General features: G+C 40.6%; 1 protein-coding gene across 2 annotated transcripts in view; it reads left to right on the top strand.

Moving 5' to 3' along the window:
• Positions 1 to 11,809: 11,809 nt before the first annotated feature.
• The window catches only part of LRIG3 (leucine rich repeats and immunoglobulin like domains 3), a 44,519-nt gene continuing 31,664 nt past the window's right edge, over positions 11,810 to 24,664 (top strand). The window contains exons 1-3 of one of the 2 annotated variants that reach the window (XM_036894891.2): positions 11,810 to 12,327; positions 17,886 to 17,957; positions 18,161 to 18,235. In XM_036894891.2, the coding sequence (XP_036750786.2) occupies positions 12,092 to 12,327; positions 17,886 to 17,957; positions 18,161 to 18,235 (383 nt within the window). In that variant the 5' untranslated portion in view covers positions 11,810 to 12,091. The remainder of the gene's footprint in view (positions 12,328 to 17,885; positions 17,958 to 18,160; positions 18,236 to 24,664) is intronic. The other variant, XM_036894892.2, reaches the window with a different exon arrangement.

Here is a 24,664-nt window from a genome sequence, read left to right as displayed (position 1 = left end):
GTTCTCCACCCAGGATGATTTGTTTTTGCAATAGTCCTTCTGCAAAATGTTGCCAAGCAGGACCCAGACAGATAGATGTCTTGGGCAAAGGCAGCAATTTGCTCAGAGTCGCATCACATCAGACCTGGAGTATGCAGGTGAAGGACTCTGAATGCAAGGAACAATTTCACTTGCTCTATGCTAAATACAGCTGCTTATATTTAGTTGCTGGGAATTGTTTTCCTTTTCCCCATTTGGGAAACTATCATCAATGAAAAATTCAACGGTGAATCATCCAGACCCCACAAGGAGAGTATTGTGCTCCACTGAGGACACCTGTGGAGAGGGCCACCCTGGCAGTTCCCTGCAGAGTGGGTCTGCTGGGCACCCAGCCATCCCCCCCAGGTCGGCTCTGACACAGGTTACAGTAATACTAATGATTTGCTTTAATCCAACCAAAATAAGAGTAGGCAATCTTAAAGCTTTTAAAGAAGAGAAGAAATCTAGTTCTACCTTTGACCCAAGCTATTTTTTTTCAAATATTTAAAGTTCAAAGTCACCATGTGCTTATATTTTTATTTCAAACCAGAAAGTCACCCTTATTGTATTTGATCACCCTCTTATTTTAATTTGCAGACTTGCTTAATAATAAAGCATGTGCTGGACTTTAGCCTAATACATCATGTGTATAATAATATCAGAAACTCTTTTTAAAACTTATTAACTAGGAAATACATAAAATACTGACCTTGTGGGTAAATGTCTTGTGCATCCATTTTTAATCATTATTATGTTGCTAAAGAGTTGCAAGAGTGAGTTTTAACATGGCTCCTGGGAGGTCATACTAGTCTTTATGGAGCACATTGCTCACAGCTGTGGTAAAACGACCATCACTAAAAATCACAGCACGTTTTATTCCACGTCAATGACATCACTGGTATAATTTAACTATAATTCACATGTGGGAAGCAGTTGTCTACCAATGTGAAATCATCCTCAAACTGATTCTAAGCAGGTGGAGGCGGGGACTGTAACATAAAGCAATTTTATTATTTGATTTGCATTCATCATTAATGTAATTTTCCAAACATTTTGGATAATATCGTCAGAAGCTCTACTTCTCCTCCAATGGCAGCTGATATTTTTCAGATGCTTCTTAAAGTAGTAATAGGAAGACACCTTTCTATAAGACTACTGTACTGCCTGAGATTCCCCCACTTCAGTTACAAATGTTCTAGTGTTTGTTCCATAAAGAAAGACTCTGTTCAGAAATGTGACAGTGAGGGACTTAATGCCTAAAACCTAAATTGGTGTCCTTCGAGAACCTGATAAGGAATTTGAAATTGTAATAGAAGAATACCAATAACAGGTAGATAATTGTAGGGTACTTAGGTTCTTGTTGCTACAGAGTAAGAAAGAGAGAAATAAGTGGAAAAGGGCCACTATTAAGTCTCTGTTGTCTTATCTCTGATTTTCATTTGCTTCATGATAACTGGAATGTCACCCTATTTGCCCTATTGGGCAAAATTTCTGATTAATATATAGGATGAAATGAGCCCCAAATTGCTTTTTAATTAATAAGAACTAGCTTTGCCTCGACTTCTTTCATGCAAACAGGAGAAAAAATAAACACGTTCCCATGGGAGAATATAATCAAGGAGACAAAGGGGAGGCCTGGGTAAGAGCACCCATCTGCATGGGCTACATTCTGCTCAAGGGGAATATTTGCCACTAGAAACACAAAGCTTCTACTAGTTCTTCATTTAGACATTCAGCATGGGCACACAAAGCTCTGATTATATGATAGCTCTGAGGACACAGACATTCAATAAAGTACCGCTGACTACTATGCCATGAAGGCATTGCTCTAGGCGTGGAATTTCAGAGGCATACGGGACCATCTTCCCACTCTGCCAGGAGACTTATCTACTAGTAGAGGACATAAGCAGTAAAAAAATATAGATACAATGCAAGTTCAGATAATGATAACACAAAGAAGAAAAATAATAGCTTGCCTGGGGGAGGGAGGGAAAGAGGGAAGGCTATTTTGAACCTGTGGTAAGGAAATTTCTCTGGGAGGTGAAATTTGAGCAGAGACCTTAATGAGGTGAGAATGAGCTAGGGCTGGCTGGGGAAGGCCTGAACAGCAAGAGAAACTGTCCTCAGGTAAGAATAACCCTTGTATGTTCCAGAAATAAAAGGAAGGGGACCAAGTGTGGTGTTGCCAGTTGGAGAGTGTGGTACAGGATCAGAGCAGAGAGGTGAGAGATAAGGTCAGGGAAGTAAGCAGATTCTGTGAAGCCTTCTAGACCATGGTGAAAACTTTGGATTTTATTCAAAGTGTCAGAGAAACCATGGGAGAATAGAGACATAGATTTGTACTGCCTGTGGAGAACTGATTGTAGGAATTCAAGAGCGGCACTGGAGATTGGGGAAGAGGCTTTTCGACTAATCCAGGTTGGCATTGGGTAGTGGGAGTGGAGGTGTGGCGGCTGGTGCAAATCAGCACATGTTTTGAAACTAGAGCTGAGAGGTCTTGCTGATGGGGGAGGTGGGTTGTAAAGTGTGAGGGAAAGAGAAGAGTCCAGGATCACTGCTAGTAGTTGCACTAAATGACTGGGTGAAAGGGGTGTTACCAGGTGAGATGTGTATTCACAGATCATTAAGACAGTGAATCCCTGGCCTCAGAGACTCAGGAGCTCACATCAAGGGGGAGAAACCAACACACACACACCCCACCCCCACTGATAAGTACTGTACAAAAACATCCTCAGGAATTTCCTTGTCTTTGGGTTTTCCATAAATAAAATTTAAGTGCTTTTTCTTTTGCCTTTAGTATATATAGACAACTAAAGAGTGTGGCCTGTTGAGCTGGTATTTCAGTGCTGGCTGATTGTACAAATGTATTTGTACAGCAGCATTTTCTTTATAGTTATGTATCATATAAATATTGCTTGGCATCACAGAGTGTATTCTCCTTGTCCATGTAAATATATGGGAAAGCATCCCTGTTTTTTCCAAATTTCCATACTGGTCCCAGGCAAACTTGATCACTCAGGATGGAGTCATGGTGTCTTTTTCTGTATTCCATAAAATTTGTCTGTGTTTGACAGGGCTGGGGGAAGACAAAAGAATATGAATCGTACATTTGCGATAAGAGTTTCATCACCCATGGAAATAAACCAGAAGTAAGCCTACATGGTAAGAGGAGAATTTGTTTCCTACAGTTTGAGAGTAGTGATTCTCAAGCTTTGCAGAGGTATATTACGATGAAGAGTCCCAGAAGCCATCTGCAGAATTTCTTCAGTAAGTTGGGAAAGTAGCCAAATAGTCTTTATACTTATTAAGCCTCCCTTGTGTCTGATGCTTGAGTTATAGTAATCACCCGTAGAGAAACACTATCATCTATAGGTTGTTTCATTTTATCCAGTGCCTTCTATACAGTAGACAGTGGAATCATTTTCAGTTTAAAGTTTTAAAATCAAGTATGATGAAGGATGATAAATATGTTTTGAAGATTCTGTAACTAAACCTTTATTCTTTTAAATATCAGAGTTTTAAGAAGCTGATTGCTTTAACTTCAGATCTAATCACATATAAAACACAGCTTAAAGAAATAACTGTAGTTACCAGATATGGATTGCCTTAGGATATTTTAGTTATTGTTAATGGAGGCAAGCACACTATATTTGAGTGATTTTGTAAAAGCTGCTTTTTAACTATATACATATATATATGTGTGTGTGTGTGTGTGTGTATGTGTGTTTTTTTGCCTAGGGCAAAACTTTTAGAAGGAGCTTTTGTGCAATTTGACTGCAATCAGCATGTTCAAATTATGGATGATTTTGTCTCCAATATTTAATCTTGGATCACAAGAAGTATAATTACAAGATGGAGAACTCTACCCTCACCTTAAGATACTTAGCATGTACTCTCATTAACACTATAGGAAAAGACCCAAACTATAAGAAAAAAACACAGTACGATTTACTACTCCCTTCATAAGATCAAAAATTTCAAGAAAATACTCAACTTCTAATACTATACAGTCATTCTGGGACAGACCCAAGGGCATTGAATGTAATTAATTATTCATGTTTCCTTTAACTTCCTATGGTACACTTTCATTAGATGAAATAAAGGTTTTGTCCAAATTCCTATTTTTAAAATATGTCTTGGCTTTTAAAATTTGTACCACTACACTACATTAAATAATTTAATATTCTAGGACAAATTAATCAAATAAATGATTTTTAATAACATTTAAGAAGTATCTGAAAAAAACACACTTTCTATGGATTGCTTTCATGTACAGATTCATAAAATCAAAGATGAAAGCTCCTAATATTAGATGATAAGAGAAACTAAAAAATGATTTCACAACTTTTAACACAGGGGAGCTTGAATCTCTAGCACTTTTCTCATAACATTATAAAATACATATTTTTATCAGAATTCCAGTAAGTTCATTTTAATAATGTCTATTATATCATTCATATTGGAAACTGTCATGGTGATGGATGGCTTAATAAGTATAAATAAGATAATGAAATTATTATAACTGGAGTTGGGTCTTTGAATGTAAGACAGACTCTAACCCAAGCATCACTGAGAGGACTTGGGCAGAGTCCTCTAAAGGAAAGCCTCTGAGATGTTCCTGGGGCAATGGACTTGAATGGCAACCTTTAAAAAAAAGCTGTATAGGAAACCAGAATTCAAAACTAGCCAATTTGGGACACTTAAAAAAAAAATTTCTCCTTAGACTACACAAGAGTTAGAAAAGCATAAAAATACACATTAGCTAATAAACCAAAAGCTAAAAGAAAATTCTGCTACCACATGTAAAGCATCTCTATTATTGATATTTCATTTCTCTGGGCTTCTTGGATCACATTTATCCCATGCATGGTTCCCTGATTAGGAACAGCCCTAGGCAAAACAGCAAAGTGAGCAAAACCCATTTCCCTTTTACATCTTTTTCCTCTTCTGATTGCCAACCACCTAGGTTCTCCTGCAAGCCAGATATACTGCTATAGAATATTGAGTCTAAAATGCCAGAGACATCTTATGCAATAGTCCTGCATCTTATGCAACAGGAGGTGAGGTGTACTAATGTTGCAGAAGAGAACTTGCAGGAGACAGTCACGTGTGAGCACAAACAGTTTGTCTCTCGTGGTTAGATTTCAAGCACCACTTTGATACCTAGGCAGGGATGTCAGCCTTATGTTTATTAAGGTGACTGATTATATACCTGCACAAGATAAATACTCTCTTTCCTAAGCTTGGGTCAACAAGTGAAAAAGAGAGGGAAGGAGAGCAAAGGGAGTGACTGGAGGTGACTACCTGCAAGGATTACCACGCAAGTTTCAGGCATTCTCATTGACCCCAATCTGCTGACTGGAAACCCTTCCCTTGAGCATTCAGAAAACGTTAGGGACTCTTGCTTCTTCTGACTCCAGGGGAAAGCAGTGTAGTGGTTAAGGGGTGCACTGTGGTCAGACCGACTGGGTTTGAAGCCTACTCCACCATAAGCAGATTGTTTAGCACCTCCATTCCTCAGATGCCTTAGCTGGTAACATGGGGATGACGCTCTATAGGGTGGCTGTAAGAAATGAACGAGTTCATTCATGTGGAATATTCAGAGAGTAGTAAGAACAGTGACAGCTTGACAAATATTGGATGTCACCATCTGTGGAGTTGCAAGTGTCTTTCTTCCACTTTGCCACATAACCAGGAAAGAGACATTTCTGATCCTTGTGAGGGTGTTGAATGGAGGAAGAGAAGTGTCTGTGAGAGATTAAAGAATTACAGAAAGAGGAAAGCGAAGGAACTTCTGACAGGAGCTTCTATTTTCAAAAGCAGAAAAGCCCAAATAGCAGCAAGAGAGCAGGAGGCAGTTATTTATGTGGGCTGTAAAATGAAGGCTCTGACTGAAAAAGGTATTCAAGTCGGAAACAACTGCAGTGGGAGTGGAGCAGAATGCCTGTTGCAGACATGGTTGTGCCTGGGGAAGCCAATAAGCAAGGTGCCTTGAAAACTTCTACATGTTCCATATCAGTATTTCTGTGGAAATATTTTTGGATGTGTGCATAACAGAAATGTGCAGAGCTTTGGAAAACTTGAGATTTAAGCAGGGAAGTATTTTATTCTATCTTTACTGTGACAGAAGAACAAGGTCATGTTGAAACTGACCCCTATAACTGAAATTCTTCTTCATTCTTTATTTGAAAATACTTATGCAAATCAATATTGTGACCACTGTAGCTTGATAGCTTGGATTTAGGAACAGAGCAGAGATTCTAATGCAGGGAACTTGATTTTGAAAGTATTCATGACCAAGTCACTTAATACTTTGATAGCCAGACCTGGACAAAAATCAAATAAAATGTGTAACAGGATGAAAGTATAAATAAAAGCAAGAACTAACTCATTTAGGAGTGCTCTTGGTTTGGAAATGCAAATTACTTTTTAAAATAGTTTATGGGCCAACTGTTCATCCAAGAAATGGGAGAAAAATTATTCTGCGGAAAAGTTCCCAGGAGGGATATATGAGTCTTTTTAGTAAATATGCCTAATGATTCTTTTAACCTCACGCATAAATCACAACAAACTGAGTTATGCAGCAGCTTTTTGAGATGGCATAATAAAATTCCTATTAAAATTGGCACAGTGTGTAGAGCATGCTGTCATAACACATAGGTTAAGGGCCTACATTTATGTTTCAAAACAAAAAATGTTTTTTTTGTTTTCCATTTAAAAATTAAGTGTTATATTCCTCATTGATTCAGGACAAATACTTGAGGATTTACTTAATTCCAAGATTCCACTGGTCAATAATCTCAGCAGAACATTTTTGTAGTTAACTCCCTTTATCTTCCTGAATAATGAAAAGGAAACGGCAACTTGGGAATTAAGTAACAGGAACTAGAATCTATGTGGGGCTTTGTAGTTTCACAATACTGCATATAGCCAGTGTCATTGTCCCCCTGCTCTACAGGTGAGGACAAGGTAGCAGAGCATGGTCGCGTCATTCAGTAAGCTAGTTCCAGGGCTTCTGAGCTCCTTGCTAGGCTTCTGACCACCTTGTGTCCTCTACAACAAATTCTCAAGCACTTGGATTTCTGCATTTCTGACAGAGTGGGTTATTTTTATGTTGAGATTTCCTGTGGGGCTTTCATGTTGCCGCTGGCTACAGAAAAAAATTTTTTTAACTGAGCAGAGATTGGAAGAAGAGGAGAGAGTGTCCTGAGGTCCTTCCTGAAAGAATCCATTGCTGGGAAGGACACTGACCACTGTGGAGACTGTGAGGGACAGTCACAGACACCCTGAGCCTTCACTCATTCTCCTCCCCAACCTCGGGGCTTAGAGCTCTCAGCAGCTCCAGCTACACAGGGGTGATTTCCAGGGTATCCAGTTTTGTTCACAGTATGAGTTTCCTTCAGAGCACATTTTATTCCTGCGAGAAGGAGGGGGAAGGTGACTTGAGAAATGAGTACAACAAAAGATAGCTAATGTTTAATTTGTGGATAAGTGAGTGTTCCAATAACATTATTTTCAATTCAAGTAATAATCACACAGTTGGCCAAGTTGGGAGAAACAGATGGGTGGCTATCTTCATTTTTCTAAATATCTTCTTAAGAGTTAAGACATGTTTCTAGCAAGAGTTCTGTAAAGTAAGATTCTATTCCCCTGCTCTTTAAGTGAAGCATTGCTTTTCTGTGTATGTGTGTGAGAGAAGAGGAAGTTATCTATTTCTTCTAAAATGCCTTAATGAATAGGAAAAGATATTGTCTGGTTACAAAATACAGCAACATTTGTTTTGGGATTATCTGGGGATTTTTGTACTTCCTCCTTTGCCTTATCTCTCTTCGCTTTACACACTTCACACTTACACAAACTGTGTCATTCACTGTAATGATAAAGCAAGTACTGAGTGTTTAGCTTTCATTCTTGTCCTTGGATGTTAAAACTGACAGCTTAGCACCTCTCTTACTCTTTATGGGTGAGTCATTACCCTTGTGAACACTCAAGATAAGAAAGTCTCACACTTGCCAGAGGGAGAAAAAAAACAGGAAAACTGAAGAGAGCACTCCAGCTGGGTTATACTAACCACAGCATGGACGGTAGGAGGCTGTTCTGAGAATGGATGGACTTGCCATTCACCACCACAAAGTTATAAGTGAGAAACTGTCTGGTGTGACTTAGGTGACTTATAATACACAGTCAGTTTTCAACTACCCAGTTAGCAGTATAAACCTCTGAGTAGAGAAATCCAACACTTCATCTCATTTTAATTCAAATGTTAAAAGACCTCCACCCAAAATGTATCTACCTCACACTCAATCCTTAAGATTAGCTAAAACCCAGAATCAACTTTTGATGTCACTACAGTATGTGTGTGTGTGTGTACGGAGAAACTACATTATGAGAGTATCAGGAAATTCAGTGGCACATTAAGGCTGTTTCTGGGTCACTGTTATTCACTGATAAATTTGGGGAGATTAAAAAGAATTTTATGTTCCCCTTCCTCCTCTATTACAGACCATCTTTCTTGGCATTCTGCCTTCACTCCTACTGTCTACATATGACAAAAGCAGCTGCACAGGGCTGTGAGGAACCTCAGAAACATTCAGTCCTTGCTTGCTCAGGAGATACCCTGTGGAAGTTCTCTGTGCTCCATGAAGGGTTTCAGAAGTCTGTGAAAGTAGCACACAGATTTAAAGTTCCCATATAGGACCAGTTCCTTTTTCTATTGACTGCATGGTTCAAAATACACTGAGAGGGAGAACAGCCATATTTAATGTGTGCTACATCCTTTCCATGTCGACATACTTTGCTCTGTCAACAACCCTGTGAAGTTTCAAGTCAGCATAAGCCACACCCATAAAACATCCTCTGCTAATTGATTCCCAATGATGATTACTTTAATGTGGAACAAGAATTTAAAGACGCTTGCAAAGCAATCTGTGTGAAGAAATCTCCTAGATGCATAATTTCTCCCCAGTTTTTACAGTGGCCTTGCCCATATTTAATCTGACAGTACTGTGTTTTAGTGATTACCTTTCAAGAATCTTTCCCAAGCTTCAAATTCATTATCATAAAAATGAAGTTACTTTCTGGTTGCACTCATATTTGGTTTACACAATATTTAATTTAACTGTGTAAGTATAGCTATAAACAAGTCTGGAACTACTGTGGATCAACATCTGACTGGTAGGTGGAAACACACAAAGGGTGTATTATGGAAGGGCTGGTAGCCTCTAGATTTCAGATAGTCCTGGGCATTAGTCAACAAACCTCACAGAGGGAACAGACAGGGACAGCTAATCCAATGAACTGATAAATGAAAATCATGTAAGAGAGTTTTTATTGTGTACCCAATTTACACAAAAATACTCAGATGGAGAAACTGAGATACTAAAAATCGGACTAAATTAAGTAACATCACATATCTGCTAAAACCTCAAAGGATATACAGGATGCATGGTTGCGTGGAAATTCTAAGCACTATCTGGGAAGTAGTAGAGTGAAAATGGCCAATTAACATTGCAGGGAATACTGGATGTGCTGGGAGTGCATTGGAGGGATAGTTAAAACAGGACTAAAGGAAGCCTTTGCCCAAAGAAGGATACTTAAGCTGCAGTGCAAATCAACCAGGTGGAGGTGGTGGGGGGCAGAGAGTGATCTGGACAGAGGGACCAGCACATGAAGGAGGGCCAAGGGTTAGGAGCCCAGCATGGGAAGAGAATTGTCAGTAGTTCCTAGAAGAAAAGGGAGACGATTAAATAAAATAACTTAGAGAGGTAAATACAGGAACAGAGGTCAAACACACACAATAAAGCCTGCATATTCACACTGAAGAATTTAAACTTTTCCCTGAGGACAAAAGGAATGAGGCACTTAAGTGACAGGCTAGGATTTGAGTTTTTTGGATACACTCATCTGCTTTGTGGAGAAAGGACTGGCGTGCCAGATAAGAAAGAGGCGGTGGCAGTCCAAGCACGAGATGCTGGTGGTCTGAGTTTGCATAGCGTCTAGGGAGATAGAGAGGCGCTAGTTAATCAAGACTTGCTAATTGATTGAACATAGAGCTGCTGGTGAAAATGAGGAAACAGTAAGGTGAATCAGGCTTATGGGGCAGCCGTCATCTGCTCTTAGGGAGGTGTCATTCCTTGAGATACTGAGCTCAGGAGGAAAAGGAGTAAGGTGCCACAATGGTGAGATTTAATTCTAGATACGTTATATTTGAACATCCAGTCTGATTTACCCTGTGGTGGTTCAATATATGAGTCTAGAGTTTAGAAGAAAGATCTGGGCTAGATATGGATATGGGTATAAATAGAATTCACAGAAGATGAAATACTATAAGGAGAGTGGGGAATGGGAAGAGAAATAAGCCAAACCTCCCCTAAATGGTAGCCAATTTCTGACTATCATGGCCACACAGGTGATGTCAACCAGCAAGCCCCTCTCATGTCACCAAGTATATACACAATGGCATGTGTGTAATGGCATATCTCTTCTTTTTAAAAACTCTAATGCACTAGCCTGATTTTCCTTATGCAATATAGCTTGGGAGACTGAGCTGGAAAACACATAGCATGAGTGTGGTATGCCTTGACCACTCCCAAGTAGGCAAAATGCTCATTCAAAACTGAGGTGCCATTGTTATATTTCCTAATTGTATGTCATCAAAAAAGGTAGTGGAGTTGATGGGAATGGCAGCTGGAAAAAAGAAGATATCTAAAGTGATGTTCTCCACCTTTAAGTTAAGTCTTTTCTCCCCCCAGTGAACGGATTGCTTACAAGGTGATTTGCTACAGTGCAAATCAGTGGGCCTTAGCCCTCCAGTCTCAACTTTACAGCAGCCATTTCCACTCAGTGATGAAGAGTTCAAGCAGCCTCAACCCCAGTTTTTGCCACAAACATTTTAGTTACTTTCTCTGGGTCTATATCCTCACCCACAGGTGGAGGATGGTCAAAGATGATCTCTGAGGTCCATCATCCTGTGATCCCAATCACCTGCAAGAGTCAGTCAGGCACAGACTTCACTGGGAAGCCCTGTAGGCCTGAATCTGCCCCCCATTCCCAACAACTCCCCGCTCCTGTTGAGGAGGCAGGCAAGTGCTTGCCTGATAGCATCTCTTCAGGGATTTGTCATCACTCAAAGCCCAGGTGGACCGTGGTGCCCGTATTAGTTTTGTCTTCCAAGGTCCTAGTTTTCATTTTGCTTTAAAATATTGCTGTGGCTCCTTTTATGATTCCTAGCTAGTGCTTGCAGTCTGTGACTGCCATCGCAATTGATTAGGTCATTTCCCCCCAGCTCTATTCAGTGTACGAGGCTGGCTATTTGTAACTCAATATACCATTTCCAGTACTGCGACTTTTACATTTTATTACTGTTTTTATTTTTTGAGCTGACGTATGGAAAAAAAAACTGACCAGTATTAATGTTAAGAGAACCGTATTTTCATCGAGGTCCTTATTTCATCTGTGGATGGTAGGATAATTCATACCTTTTTTTTAAATTTAGAATTGAAAGGTTCCCTGACGGAGCGAACTTTACTCCCGTTAAGATCCCCAAAATACGTCCAGCTCCAAGAGCTGGCCTAATCGGCTCACTTGTTAACTCACTCCCTCTTTCTCTTCAGCTCCTCTGATCCGTTTCCCAGGACGTAGTGGAGACTTCTGGCCCTAGGGACTGGAAAATGCAACTGGACCTTCTACAATCTCGGCTCCACTCTCTCCCGCGCTCGCGCGGGGGCTGGAACCCGGCTGCGGTCACGTGGGCGCAGCGCCGGCCTCCCGGCCAATGGCCGCGCGTCGGCCCCGCATGCCACGCCTCCCGCCTCGGCCGCGCCGGGACCTCGCGCAGCGCCGCGGGGAGGGCGCGAAAGTTTCTGCTGCGGGCTGCGCCGGGTTCCACACGCCGCTGCGGGTGCTGCCGCTCTGCTGCGCACTGTGTCTACCTTCGCTGCTCCGGGGCGGCAGGGGTTAGAATAAAGGCGCTTACCCGGGCTCGCGAGAGGAGTGCACGGGCGGCCGCTCTGGGCTGAAGTTCGTGCCGGGCCGAACGCGCGCCGGCCACCGAGCCTAAGGCCGCAGGACCGCGATGGGCGCGCCGAGGCTCCGCGCGCCCGTCGCGGCGCTGGGGCTGCTGCTGTGTGCGGCACTGGGGCGCACGGGCCGGGCCGAGGGCGGCGGCCGCGGGGCTCGGGGGCAGCCTCCCGGGGGCGCCGCCGAGCGCCTGTGCCCCGCTCCCTGCCGCTGCCTCGGCGGCCTCCTGGACTGTAGTCGCCAGAGGCTGGCGCGCCTGCCGGAGCCGCTCCCGCCCTGGGTCGCTCGGCTGTGAGTATTCTCCGGGCGCTGGGTGCGCAGCGCTGTGTCCGGGACCGCTCCCCTGGCCCACGCCTCGAGCGGCGCTCTGGGGGGACGGAAAGGAGAGGTCTGGGCCTCAGTCTCCCTCCTGCGGTGCCTCGCGGGCCGCCCAGGTGGGCCTTTGGCGAGCCTGCCGGGCCGCAGGTGGGCGAAGGGAGCAGCCGCTGACAGCTCCTGCGGGCGGAGGCAGAGTTGTGCGCCTCGAGCTCGCCCCCGGGTTCAAACGCGCGCCCCTGCCCGGCCAGGGTGGGAGAAGTGGCCACCTGCGTGTTACCGGAGTCTGCATTTCTCCCGAGTGTATATGATCCTGGGGCTCCACTCTAGCTGCGACCTGGTTCAGGCCCTTTTCCAGTTCCCCACCAGTAACTGAACGCGCACCTTTCCCTTGGGAAGCCCCCTCCACACAGTTCGGCCACTGTTCAGTACGTAGCAGACACCCCTCTGTTCTTCCTCTTGCGCTTAATTTCTCACTAGGAAACTCCATAAATCCCCTTCCTCCACCAAATTGTAACCCATCTTCGTTCCGTTAAGAAGTTGGTAAGACTTAGCAGTAGATGAGGAAGGGAAAAACTATAGTTTTCAGTACCATAGTCGTGATTTCTGTGGCTTCTCAGCACGTCCGGATAGTTGAGGAGAGAGCGGCTGGGTGCTGTTACGTAAGTTTTTGGACGTTAGCTGTTAAGTCTGAAAACCTGAAATCACTGCCAACTGCGTGGAAGAACAAGGAAGAAAATCTAGTTCAGTTGGAAAGGCTGATTCTTTCTAAATGTCATCTCTAATTCTCTCTCAGCCCTAGTTTTCCTAAAATTGGAGACTCGTGAAAATGTAAACAATCAAAACTTTTTTTTTTTTTAAGTTATGTTTAAAAGAAAGAAAGGGCAGTCCATCCTCAATCTTTAGATTTGGGCCTACCAGAATTGCAGTAGAAATGCTAAGTTCTTAAAACAATTGTAGTAGTCTATATCCTAACGTCCTAATAATACTAGTAGGAAGTTTGGTGAAGATAGTTTAAGGAATTGTATTTGTAAGTCATTGTGCTCATCAGAATCTTTATTTGTGAATTGTAGAATTGTTGACCACCAAAAGCTTATTCTTTGTGTTAATAAACCTTAGTTTAATAAAAAGTAGAATTCAGTTGATATTTAATCTCTTATAATGGGAAGTCTTATGTAGTGGTTTTTATTACAATTGAAGGAGATAAGGGCTTTAAGCTAAAGCAGGAAGACTTTCAATTAGTTGTGGCTAATTCTGTTCAATTGCCTCTTGTGGAGGTCACGCTGCCTTATTCATGAAATGTGAATGGCTCTATTGACAACATATGGAAACCGACACTTGAATAATTGGAGGTGAACACCTATGAATAATAGAGGGATGAGAAAGAGAAAATTAATATAGTGCTTCCTGGGGTATGTTTAGAAATGCTTGGATCATTCACCAAGTTTAACTTATATTCAGTAGTTTCTCAATGTCAAGTGGCCTATTGGATCTTGCCAGTGTACAGTATATTTTTTGTGTGTGAATTTGGATGTTTAAAAAAAGTACTACTTTTAGTTCGAAATAGAGTTAAACCAAGAGGGGTTTGATACCTATTTAAACGTTGTCTTAAAAGAAGCTGACCTAAATAGGATTTTGTTTTGTAGATAATTTGGTGGCACACTAAAAACAAATTACAGTTTATTTGGTTAGCACAATCTTTAATTACATTTCCGCCAGCAGTAAATTGTCTCAGTAGAAGTCCACATTCCTTAAATGTATGTGAAAATAAGTTCCACTTGTATAAATAAGCACTAGGTCTGTTGTCAGAAGCCCCACTGTGATCACTCATTGGACTCCTCTGTCATTCTTGTACTTGTGTGACTTTTAACCAACTTTGTAGTTATCACCAAACCATGTGGTCTAAATTCTTTATTGTAAATGTTTCTTTTGTTTGTGCCTAAAGCTCTAGAGGGCTCCTCTCTCTACCTTTGAAAGAAGCAGAAAAACACATGGAATTGGGAATTGAGCTGTAACTTCTGTTATTCGGAGTTTGGAATAGGAGGCATAAGCTAGCTACTACTTAAATTTTACATAATTAGAAAAACTTTAAAGTAGACTGTTGCACAGTTCAGAAATAAGTGGAAAAATGCAAATCGTTCTTCCCCCTATGTTCCTTTTCTTTAGATAATAAAGATAGCAAAAGTTTGCTTTAGGACTAGTTTAGGAAAGCACTGTTCAAAGTTTGCTATCTTTTGTTGAATTTGCAAATTAAAAAAAAAAATCTTCCTATACCTGTGTATTTTTTCCACTTCATTCAGTTGTAATTTATTGACATAGAAATTCCATGTGTGAAAAGTTCAATAGTTTGAGCCCTGAAATAATACCGTAGCTCTCTGCAAAAAGGAAGTTCTAATACTCTAATGAAAGTGGCTCTTGAAACAGTAACTATTTGGAGCATTGCTTACAACTGCCTTTAAGGGCAAACTTACATTTTCATCCAGAGTGTGTACTTAAACGCAGTTCTGAACCTAAAGAGTAGTGCTTGTTAGAATGTGTTATTAGTCACAAAAGGGGAAGGTTGCTCAATTGCCAAGGAGAGCTTCAAGTATTATTAAAATCTCACTGGAATCTCAAAATTATTTCTAATCGCATGGAAGTGTTTGAGTTAGCTGGGCTCAGGAGAAAGTCCGAAGGGTACTTTCTGCAGGTGTGGCCATTTTAGCGTTCGCCTGTTATAAATCCTTTTGTCGGTACCAGAATTGGGTTTGGGGTAGGGGTAATGGTCCTTATGGTTTTCACAGCTGTTTTTCTATATTTTCCAGACTAAAACTTGAACATAGCAGGCTGATTTATGAGTCACTTTGGATCAGTGTCTTAAAACAGCTACAGCCTGGCTTTTTGTTTTTCAGCTTTCCAGATTTTTGCTGAATTAGCAGCTCTGCAGGCCCCAGTGGGATTGATTAAGGAGCTTTGCTGGATTTGCATTTTAAAATTTAGAGTTGGAAGTCAGATTTTCAAATGCTGAAAGGAAGAAAATGATAGCTGGAACCAAGTGTTGTAAATTAATTATTTACATAGATGTTTATTCACTCGTTAATATACAGTAAGAAAGACTTCCTTCTACCATGTAGAGTTTGATTTTCAAGTATTTGGCCAGCAGAGTTCTGGGTAAATAGTTAACACCGCCCTACCTCACCAACTTCCCGTTTATGAACCTCACTGCAGAACCTTTAGAAAGGTTTCTTGGGGAGGATGTTCATTAATGAAACTCTAAAAATGAAGATTCTGTGTTGTTTATTGAATGCTCTTCTGGGTTTAAGAAAACATCGAAATTGTATAATTTGAATTTGTTTTTAATGGTCTAGCCATAAAAACAATATAAGGAAAATTTAAGAAAATGTGACATCCTTTAACCAGAAAGTAATTATTCCTGAAACAAACTGTTTTAAATCTAAATTTAGGTTCATTAAAATTTCATGGCTTTTAAGTATTTAGTAGTAAAAGGCAGCTAGGTGATTTTTTTTTTCTCCCACGCATAATGTGGTTTTAATTGTACACAAAGCTCAGGAATGGAAGTGTGTTGTAATAACTGAAAATTTTAAGGTTGCTAGCTCCTGCTTCTGAATTAGAAATGAGTGGCCCCCAGCATGTGCACTGTCCTCTGAAGGCCATTTCTCAGTTTAAAGGTCTTTTGTTGGAGATTTCATCCCATCATTAGTGGAAAAAAAGTTCACCACCCAATCTCTCCTTTCTCACAGGTTTGTCCTGTGGAATAATCCTTGAAATGAAGTGATGTGTGTGGGTTTAGTTTTTCTAATTAAAAGGAAAACCACCTGTATTAAATGTAAATGCCAGATTGGTTCCCCCTTTCCTTTTAAAACTTGAAACAATGGGGAATGCAGTTTTATACTGGTTCAATGTTCTTTAGTTAAGCGAGTCCAAATGAAACTTTCTGTAGATTCAGACTACCTCCCAGGTGAAGGACACTTTTCCTTGGTTGTTTTTTTTAAACCCTGTGGGAAATCTCTGACTGTCTGTGGTGCTAAAAGTACACAGGTTTTGTTTGAATCCTAACATGAGTTGTTCGGCTCACGGTTTCCTTGATGAACTCCAGATGGATGTGAGCTGGGCTGTGAGGGAAAGTGTCTGGCTCCAGCGTGGTGAGCATGCACAGCAGTGGTTGTAATTGCAGGATTTTTATAGTTTAAAGACTGTGCCAGATTTTTTTTTTCATGTTATAACTCTACCAGAACAAATCTACTCATGTCTGTTACTGTCTGGTAGGTCTTAGGCAAACATGTTTCAAATAAAACCTTTGCAGATTTTTTTAGGTGAAATAGAGGAATCCAGGTTTACTCTCAAAACAAAAATGGAAAGACTGAAAGGCTCTCTGATTTCTAATTGTTAACCAATAGGTGTTCACCAAGTAACACTGTGCTTCTCTGGATATGGTTTTTCTGCCCTTTATTTTTTGGTGTATGCTTTTCTCCAATCAAGTTTGATTATCTAAAACTTTGGTTATTTAAAAATCTTCATTTTTAACACTGAAAAAATTGATTTAGTAAGGGTTGGTAAACCTCTTTCAGTGGGAGAGCTTTAAGCCATACTGTTTGCCAGCCTGACTTTCAGTAGCTGTTCAGGCATTTCATTTTCATTATACCGTGTGAAGGCACATATTCAGTGCCTTGACATATAAAGGGAATATAACCAAATATTTGCCAGATTTTGTTTCATATTTTGAACTTTAAATGCTGAGATGATGTCCTAGGCTAGAATATTGCATATGCCAGAGTTTTGTTTTGCTTTTTTAAGAAATGTCCTGTGGAAATTGTTTCTAAGTAGATTGAGTCTTCTAAGATTTATTTTAATGGTTGAGAAGAAATCTGGTCACAGGTTTCTGTAGTCTGCTTTTTAAGTGGTTGATGTAGTTTAAAGTATACATTATATTATCAGCTACTGAGATTTGAGAAAATTGGGTTTAGTTATTTTCTACACTCTCAACACATGTGCACACATACACACATAGATACCTGGGGCCTTAGTAATTTGGTACCTTAACCAAGAGAAACAAATATGTATGAAAATCAGTATGTTTTGTTTAACTGTCATAAGAACATTGATGCTTAATTTTATGCTAATAAATAGGTTTCTTTAGAGGTTTGCATTTTAGCAACCTGCCTAATTAGCCACTTTTCACAAGCCATGACTTCATCGTATCAAGTTGGAAGTGAGGAGATGGTAGGAGATGGGGAGGGTGAAGCAAAACAACCGGTTCACAAAAGATCTGTTCACCCTGTGCCAAAAAACATCTCCTAAAACTTTTGTGGACTTATTTGAAACTGCCAGCCTCCTTAACTAATTTTTGTCCTCAGAATTTGTGTTTTTGAGTTTGGCATTTTGGTTGCCATCTAATTTATGGACATGGTAGACCAATTATTTCTTCTGTTGTCACTAATGTTGATAGAGATATTTCATAAATCCACTCTGTCTTGCACATCATTAAGCACTACTGGGTGTTTGAAACTGCTTATTTTATTTTTGTTTTATCATAGGGACTTAAGTCACAACAGATTGTCTTTCATCAAGGCAAGTTCCATGAGCCACCTTCAGAGCCTTCGAGAAGTGTGAGTCTTTGTTGTTTTCTGTTCGAGGTTTGAGTAAAATAGACTACCCATCATACTGTTTAACTAAAGAACATTTGGATTACAGTAAATCATTTAAAACTTTTAACTTGGGAGGTATCTTTAAATTATTTTATGAAGCTTCACCTTTATGAATTACAGAATTCCTAATAAGCAGTTTTTTCTTCTTTTTTGGGCATCTGTAGGAAACTGAACAACAATGAATTGGAGACCATCCCAAATCTAGGGCCAGTCTCGACAAATATTTCACTTCTTTCCTTGTAAGTAAATGTATGTTTGCAGGAACCATGGGTAGCAGTTGCATATGGGCTACAGATCATACAAGCAAAATAAGAAGACTTCCTTCAGTGGTTAGTTGAGAAGTGTTCTTTAAATTAGTTGACTTGTCTTCCAGCCTTTCTGTCTTTCTCTCCTAAATTTTAAGTATGGTCATAACAACACACCTTACACTTCACACTCATTGCTGAAAAGGTCTCCAAGATTCAGAAAAGCTGACTTCACCCCACAGAGATGTGTATTTGATTGTTCGAAAGGCTAGGACTTTAATTCTAGTACTACTCAATGGTTGACGGGATCTACGAATTAGGTATTACATGGTCCCTAGTGGAGAATGATCAGAGTTTAGTGTGGAGAAATGGGAGTTGGTAAGAAGACATTGGAATACCCTCTATTAAGTGTTAGATTGAAGTTAAAAATACCACTGCATGTTATTTTGCAAATAAGAATTTTCAAATAAAATTGTGTTAAGCTTTCTGTATTGGACAGACAACATGTTTATATTTATGCAGTGGAGATGTGGAATAATTTTGACTTTCAGCATTTAAGGTAACAATTAAAAGGTGCATTGCTTAATTTCTAAAATTGAGTAGTTTACCACCTTAATCTTGAACAATTAAAGAATATATTTAAGCCACTGAAGTTAAAGATGTTTTCCTCCTTTAAACAAGAAAAAAACCACCGTTATTAGTTGCTTCTGGGAAAGGTGTTGGGAGAGTTGAAATTATACAGTAAATTTCAGGAAAGCTGTTCAATTAATTAAAGTGATCACTATCCAATTGCTTACATCTGGTGATTTATAGAGGAGGTTGGTTTTTACTGAGGGCCCAGGTCAGCTAAGTCACGGGTGTAGCCTCTGTGTCTGCTTTCCTCTGTTTGAATAAGACTAAGTGACATTTGATACTAGTGTGGTTTTTCCAAAGATCAGAAACAGAAAGGAATGAAAGAAAAAGCAGTTGGTATTTGACAAATAAACTCTGAATTTAGACAACAATTTATGCTAGCATTAATACCTGTTTTCTTAGTTTTTCCACAGTTGCTTACAATTCTGGAGTCTAAATGGAGTGCTGATTTTAGTATCTTAAACATATTTAGCTGTGCTCATTTGACCAGTGAGGCCCTTTGAAATCCCAGGGAATGCTTTGTGCTGCTACCCTTTCCCTGTGTGTTGGCAGATGATGTCAGCATGTTCAGGAGTGTTTTGAGGGTCATTGCATGCTTCATGGCTCAGAGGTCTGCAGTGGAGTTTTGGGATCTGAGTGAGGTGGGGAAAGCACTTCTCCCTATGATATGATGTAGAGTTGAAAGTGTAAGAAATTGTAAGGAAAGCAGAAACAAATAATTTACTGATTTTATACTTTAAAATTATAATTTGTAATTAGAAAACTGAAATGAAATGTGAAAAGTAAGAAACCTTCGAAATTTGAACTCTTCTCTGTATTTTTGTGTTTCACTTTAGTGAGTGCTAAATAATCTACACTGAATTTGAATAATCTCACTTGCTTGCCTCTTAATTTGTTGTAGTGGGTATATAAACCAGGGATTACTTCATTCATCTTACATAATGATAGATCATATTTATTACCTAGAGTATATAAAATCTGCAAAGAATAATTCATGTGAAGGACCTGCTAGTTCAATGTGGATAGTGAAAAATTTGTTTTTATACCTATGAAATATATTAAATGTTTACTTCTATGGCTTTCTTCTGCAAACGTGTTTTCTCCTGTAGGCTTCTTTGGGTACTACAATATACAACCATTGCTTGTAAAGCACTGTTAATTTCTGTCTTGTGTAGGGTAGAGCATTTCTTTTTGTATAGAAGCACTTGAAAATAATCAGAAATAAAAATCATTAAACATATTTCTGAAATTCCAAAAGAAATTATTAACCACACTACATGGCTCAGATTAGAAACAGTTAAGTCATGTATTTTTCAAAGCATTTCTCAGGACTATCTGACTTTTATTCTATCAAGCTTTTTTCTTTTTTTAAATTTTGTAGATGAGAACATTTTTCTGGGTAATTTGCACAAGTTAAGTAATTTGAAAACATAAGAAAGAAAAGGAAAAGTCAGCAGATGTCTTTGGCATAAGATTTAACATCAGTATTCATACTGTTGCTTCTCTGTGCAGTGGGGATCCCCCACACACACACCCGCTAGAGAGGCTGAATGTGGAGAAGATTGTACCTGGTAAGGCCTTCCTCTTTTCTCAGCTGCAGGAGGCAGGAGCTAATATTGGGTCAAAATATGCCCTACATACAGAGATGAATTCACTTAGGGACCAGGTCTGATAAAGCTTGGGAAGCCTGGTAAAATGCCAGGGTCCTGGATTGATGGTTGGATGAGCATTGAACTTACCCATTAGCAAAGCTCATCTCTGACCTTTTCTGGGACCTTACTGAATGTAAAAGACCTGGACAGACCTGCTTACATTTGAATGCCACACAACACTAGCTCAGAAGTCAGCTAGCATGGTAGGGGCAAGACAAAGTTTTCGTTTTTTATTTTCTCAATTTCCTAGACACAGCAGGATAGTGTATTTTAAGGGAAGAAGTGGAGTAATCTTTGGAATGAACATACCTTGTAGAAGAACTGTTGACCTGGCTTAAGTAAGCTGACTTTACCGGAATTGGTGGCTCTGGCTCCTTGTGATGTGGCATGAGCTCCTCCAGCATTGGACATTTGTGAATCCTGAGACCTGAGTCAGGGCAGTTAAGTCCTTGTTAGATAACATTGTTGAACAAAAGAGGCGTTATTGGTCTTGAATAGAGCTAGTGTGTCTTAATCATGACACTGATGGTTTATATGGTGTTGCCCAGTGTGCAGATATTTGCTCAGTGTTTCAGAGTTGAAAAGGAATAGGTCAAAGAATGTCAAAGGGGCACCTAGATTACTTTTTAGAAATGTACATTTTCCTGATTCTATCCATGGAGATTTTTCAGTTAATGGGTTTGAGTGGGGCCTAGGAATATCCATTTTGACACATCTGCCTTGCTGATTCTGATCAAATCCTGCATGAACATTTTTGGAATTACTGATTGAGTCCAGTTTCCCTTAATCAAATAAGCCTTTTTTCATTATTTCTTATTTCCAACATAGACCATGTCTCCCAAGTCTATCATTCATTTCCTTCATTACCTGTTCTTTTTCTAGAGAGTGGTTATCATAAATACTGATCACTTGTTGGTGGGACCCCCAAGCGTGTGCTCTACCAGTAAATAGCCATTGAAGAGATTTAAAGCAGAGTATAGTGATTAGTTCTGCAATTCGAAGGTGGCACTCTGGTGTTAGGATGGAGGTTGGACCAGAGGTGGCAGGAGGGTGGTGTGGTGGGGCAGGTGACAAGGAAACCCCTGCACAGGCCAGGAGCAGCCATGGAGCTGCCCTTCTGTGGGGCAGCTCTGGCCATGAGAGATTGAAAGCAAAGCTCAAGTCAGATGGCTTGGAATTGCTGGCTCTTTCCTTTGCTTGGTTTGTACCTTGGCCAGGTCTTGCTGTCTGTATTTCTTCATCTGTATGAGAATAGCAGTGATTGCCCACAATTGCCCTCATAGGGTTGTTGTGAGGTTTGGACAGACGATACAGGTAAAACCATGTGGCATACGCAGAGTGCTCCTTGGAAGAGCAATGATCCTGATGATGATCATTCATTCAGCTAAAATTTACTGAACAAACAATGCCAGGCTCTGTCTTAAGTGCTGTGCACACAACAGTGAACAAGGCAGACAAACTCCTTCCGACCATGAAACTTCCATTCTAGGGAGGTGTGAGAAAAAAACAAATAAACGAATTTTAAAAGAAAAGTTAGCATCAGTTTCTTGATAATTGCTGAGAAGGAAATCAAAAGGAGGACAAAAGGGTAGAGCCCTGGCAGTTCCCTTTACAGAGCCTGCCAGGCACAGGGCACTGTTCTAAGGTTGAGAGTCAACAGTGAACAAATCCCTGCCCTCATGGAACTGACCTCCTCACAGAGGTAAGATAAAAATGAAATAAATAAATGTGGTCAGAAGGTGATAGGTGCTCAGGAGAAAAAACAGAGGAGAGACAGGGGTGTGTGTGGTAGAAGAGCCAGTTCACGAAGCGGGGGTCACTGGGAGGGTGATGATCAGGGCGTGATAAAGGGAGCCTCAGGGGTGTCTCCCTGCAGTGTCCTAGGGATGAGGTCATCTCCTTAAGTCTCCCCTACCCTGTCCGGGCCCATCTTGCCTTGTATATCCAGTTGTTTCATAGTAAGGAAGTGATTTTGTTTGTATTTTTCTTTCCTACTGTACTTTGAGGCCTGTGTGGCTGACTCCTAATTTCCCTGGCACTAAATGCAGGTGCATGGCATGTAGTTGGTGCTTAATTAGTATATGAATTGAATTAAGAAATATTGATGGAGCAGCCACATACACTTAGCATTATTCATACAGATCTCCTGAAAACAGTCTATACCAGTGGCTAAAAATTTACAGCAGAGACAAAGCATACCCATGTGTCACTTAATTTGGTGTATGCGTGGTAAAACCAATAAATAAGTTATTGTCATGGCAATACTAATTAAACAAAAGAAAACAGAACAAGAGGAGTCACTTGAGCAGTGAAAGGGTTCAGCTCCCTACTCTTGCCATAAGCACATGCCCTGGAGTGAGTGTGAAGTGAAAGTTGTGGGAAATAAAGCCTCCTCTCCTGTTTGCCTTTCTCAGTTTGAATATCTGGGCCCACCAAGGATGACTTTAATCTTCACAGATACATATTTTTATAGTCTTTCTGCCCAACATACCTGTGAACTACTTCATCAAGTCCTGAACTAAAACTTAAAAATACAAACTAAGAGCAAAACACAAAATTGATCTGTTCCAGCACTGAACGCAAACTGGCCCTATGGGACCTACTGAGAGAGAGAAAAAGTCTGCATGAAAATACTTGGCTGGTGTCTTAAGGGACCTTCAACGATGTACCAGTGGTAGATGGTTCTCCCCCAGGTCCGGCCACTGGCTGTAGAGCCTGATGCTGCCTGAGATGTGGCGCCTCCACAGCATATGCCCTCCTGCAAGAGAGACACTCTGGGGGTGCAGGGAGAACTGAGATCCCTCCTGCCCTTCCCTCAGAGCTCTGAGAGCAGATTTACATGCTTCCAAGAATGATCCTGGGTGGCAGGGAGTTGTGGTAGTTCATGTGGCATGGGCAGTAGTTACGTAGAATTCTAAGCAGGGTGGTGGCTTTTCATTTTTGCTTCCATTTTGAAAGTTCCACAAGTGCTGTATGTGTAGTTCTCCAGGGGCATTTGTCACACATCTCGTTTCAAGGTAGGACTCATGTCTTACTGAGCTTCCTGTCTCGGCAGCTCAGTCTAGTCTCTGGCGCATAGGTGTTTCTCATTTAATATCTGAGGAAATAAGAGATCATGGGCCCTTGAGCAATAGCGGAGAGAACTGAGCTGGGAAGGGGCACAAGGTTTTCGTCCTGTCTCACACTAATGACCTGTCTGACCTCAGGCAGAGTTAATTAACTCTTCTTTATTTATCTGTAGATGTCTGCCCATCTGTCTCACACGGTTCCGGTAAAGGATCAAGTGGCATAACGCACATGAAAGGGCTCTGAAAAGTGTGAGCGGCAGCAGCTGCTGCCATGACACTCACATCAAGCCAGAAAGGATTCTTGAACAGGAGGCTCTGAGGCAAAGGCAGGATTTAGAAATGCTTTCCTGGTAGCAGTAGATGATGGAGAGAGAAAGAACTTTGCATTGGGGCTGATTTTTCAGGAAACCTTTCACTCCTTTCACATAGTTAAAAAAAAAAAATTGGTGAGCACTCAATTATAATTAGTAACTGAAAAACGATACTAGCCTGAGGGCTTGTAATGTTACTAACAACATTATAAAGCAATTTTGAACTGTTTAAGGTGTCCAATAGCACCCACTATGTGCTAGGTGCTGGGGAAGAAATAAAAATAGGACTTGGCCCCTGTCCTCAACAGGCTTGGATAACGAATAACAGGAGAAGACAATGAGGAGACTTCCACGTAGGGTGATGCCCGGAGGGAGGAGATGTGCTTGTGGCCATCCCAGTGCAGGGCATGGTTGTAGCTTCAGTGTGTGTAGTGCGAGGTCTGTAGAAGGAAGGAGACTTGAGTAAGTTCGCAGTGATCAGCTTAGGTGTTTTACAGATAAGGAGAGTAAATTACACTTTATATGCAGCGTAAAGAAATGACTCAGTTTCAATTAAACACAGAATCCTCTTTTTTTCAGGCAGCTGTTAAGCAATGTTCATTTTCAAAATGAAGTGCCATATAGACAAATAATGTGACTTTGATAATTATCAGTTATGACTTGCCAAGAACCTGTTGTCTCTCCATCCATCCTTAGAACTGTTCTGTGATCTGAGCCCCACTTATGTTAGGACCACATCTCTTTTTCCCACAAAAGGAA

The sequence above is a fragment of the Manis pentadactyla genome, chromosome 10 (genome assembly GCF_030020395.1).
Source record: "Manis pentadactyla isolate mManPen7 chromosome 10, mManPen7.hap1, whole genome shotgun sequence".
In the NCBI taxonomy this organism is placed as follows: Eukaryota; Metazoa; Chordata; class Mammalia; order Pholidota; family Manidae; genus Manis; species Manis pentadactyla.
Note: the sequence above shows the minus strand (reverse complement) of the source record. Positions and strands in the feature narration are given on the sequence as shown.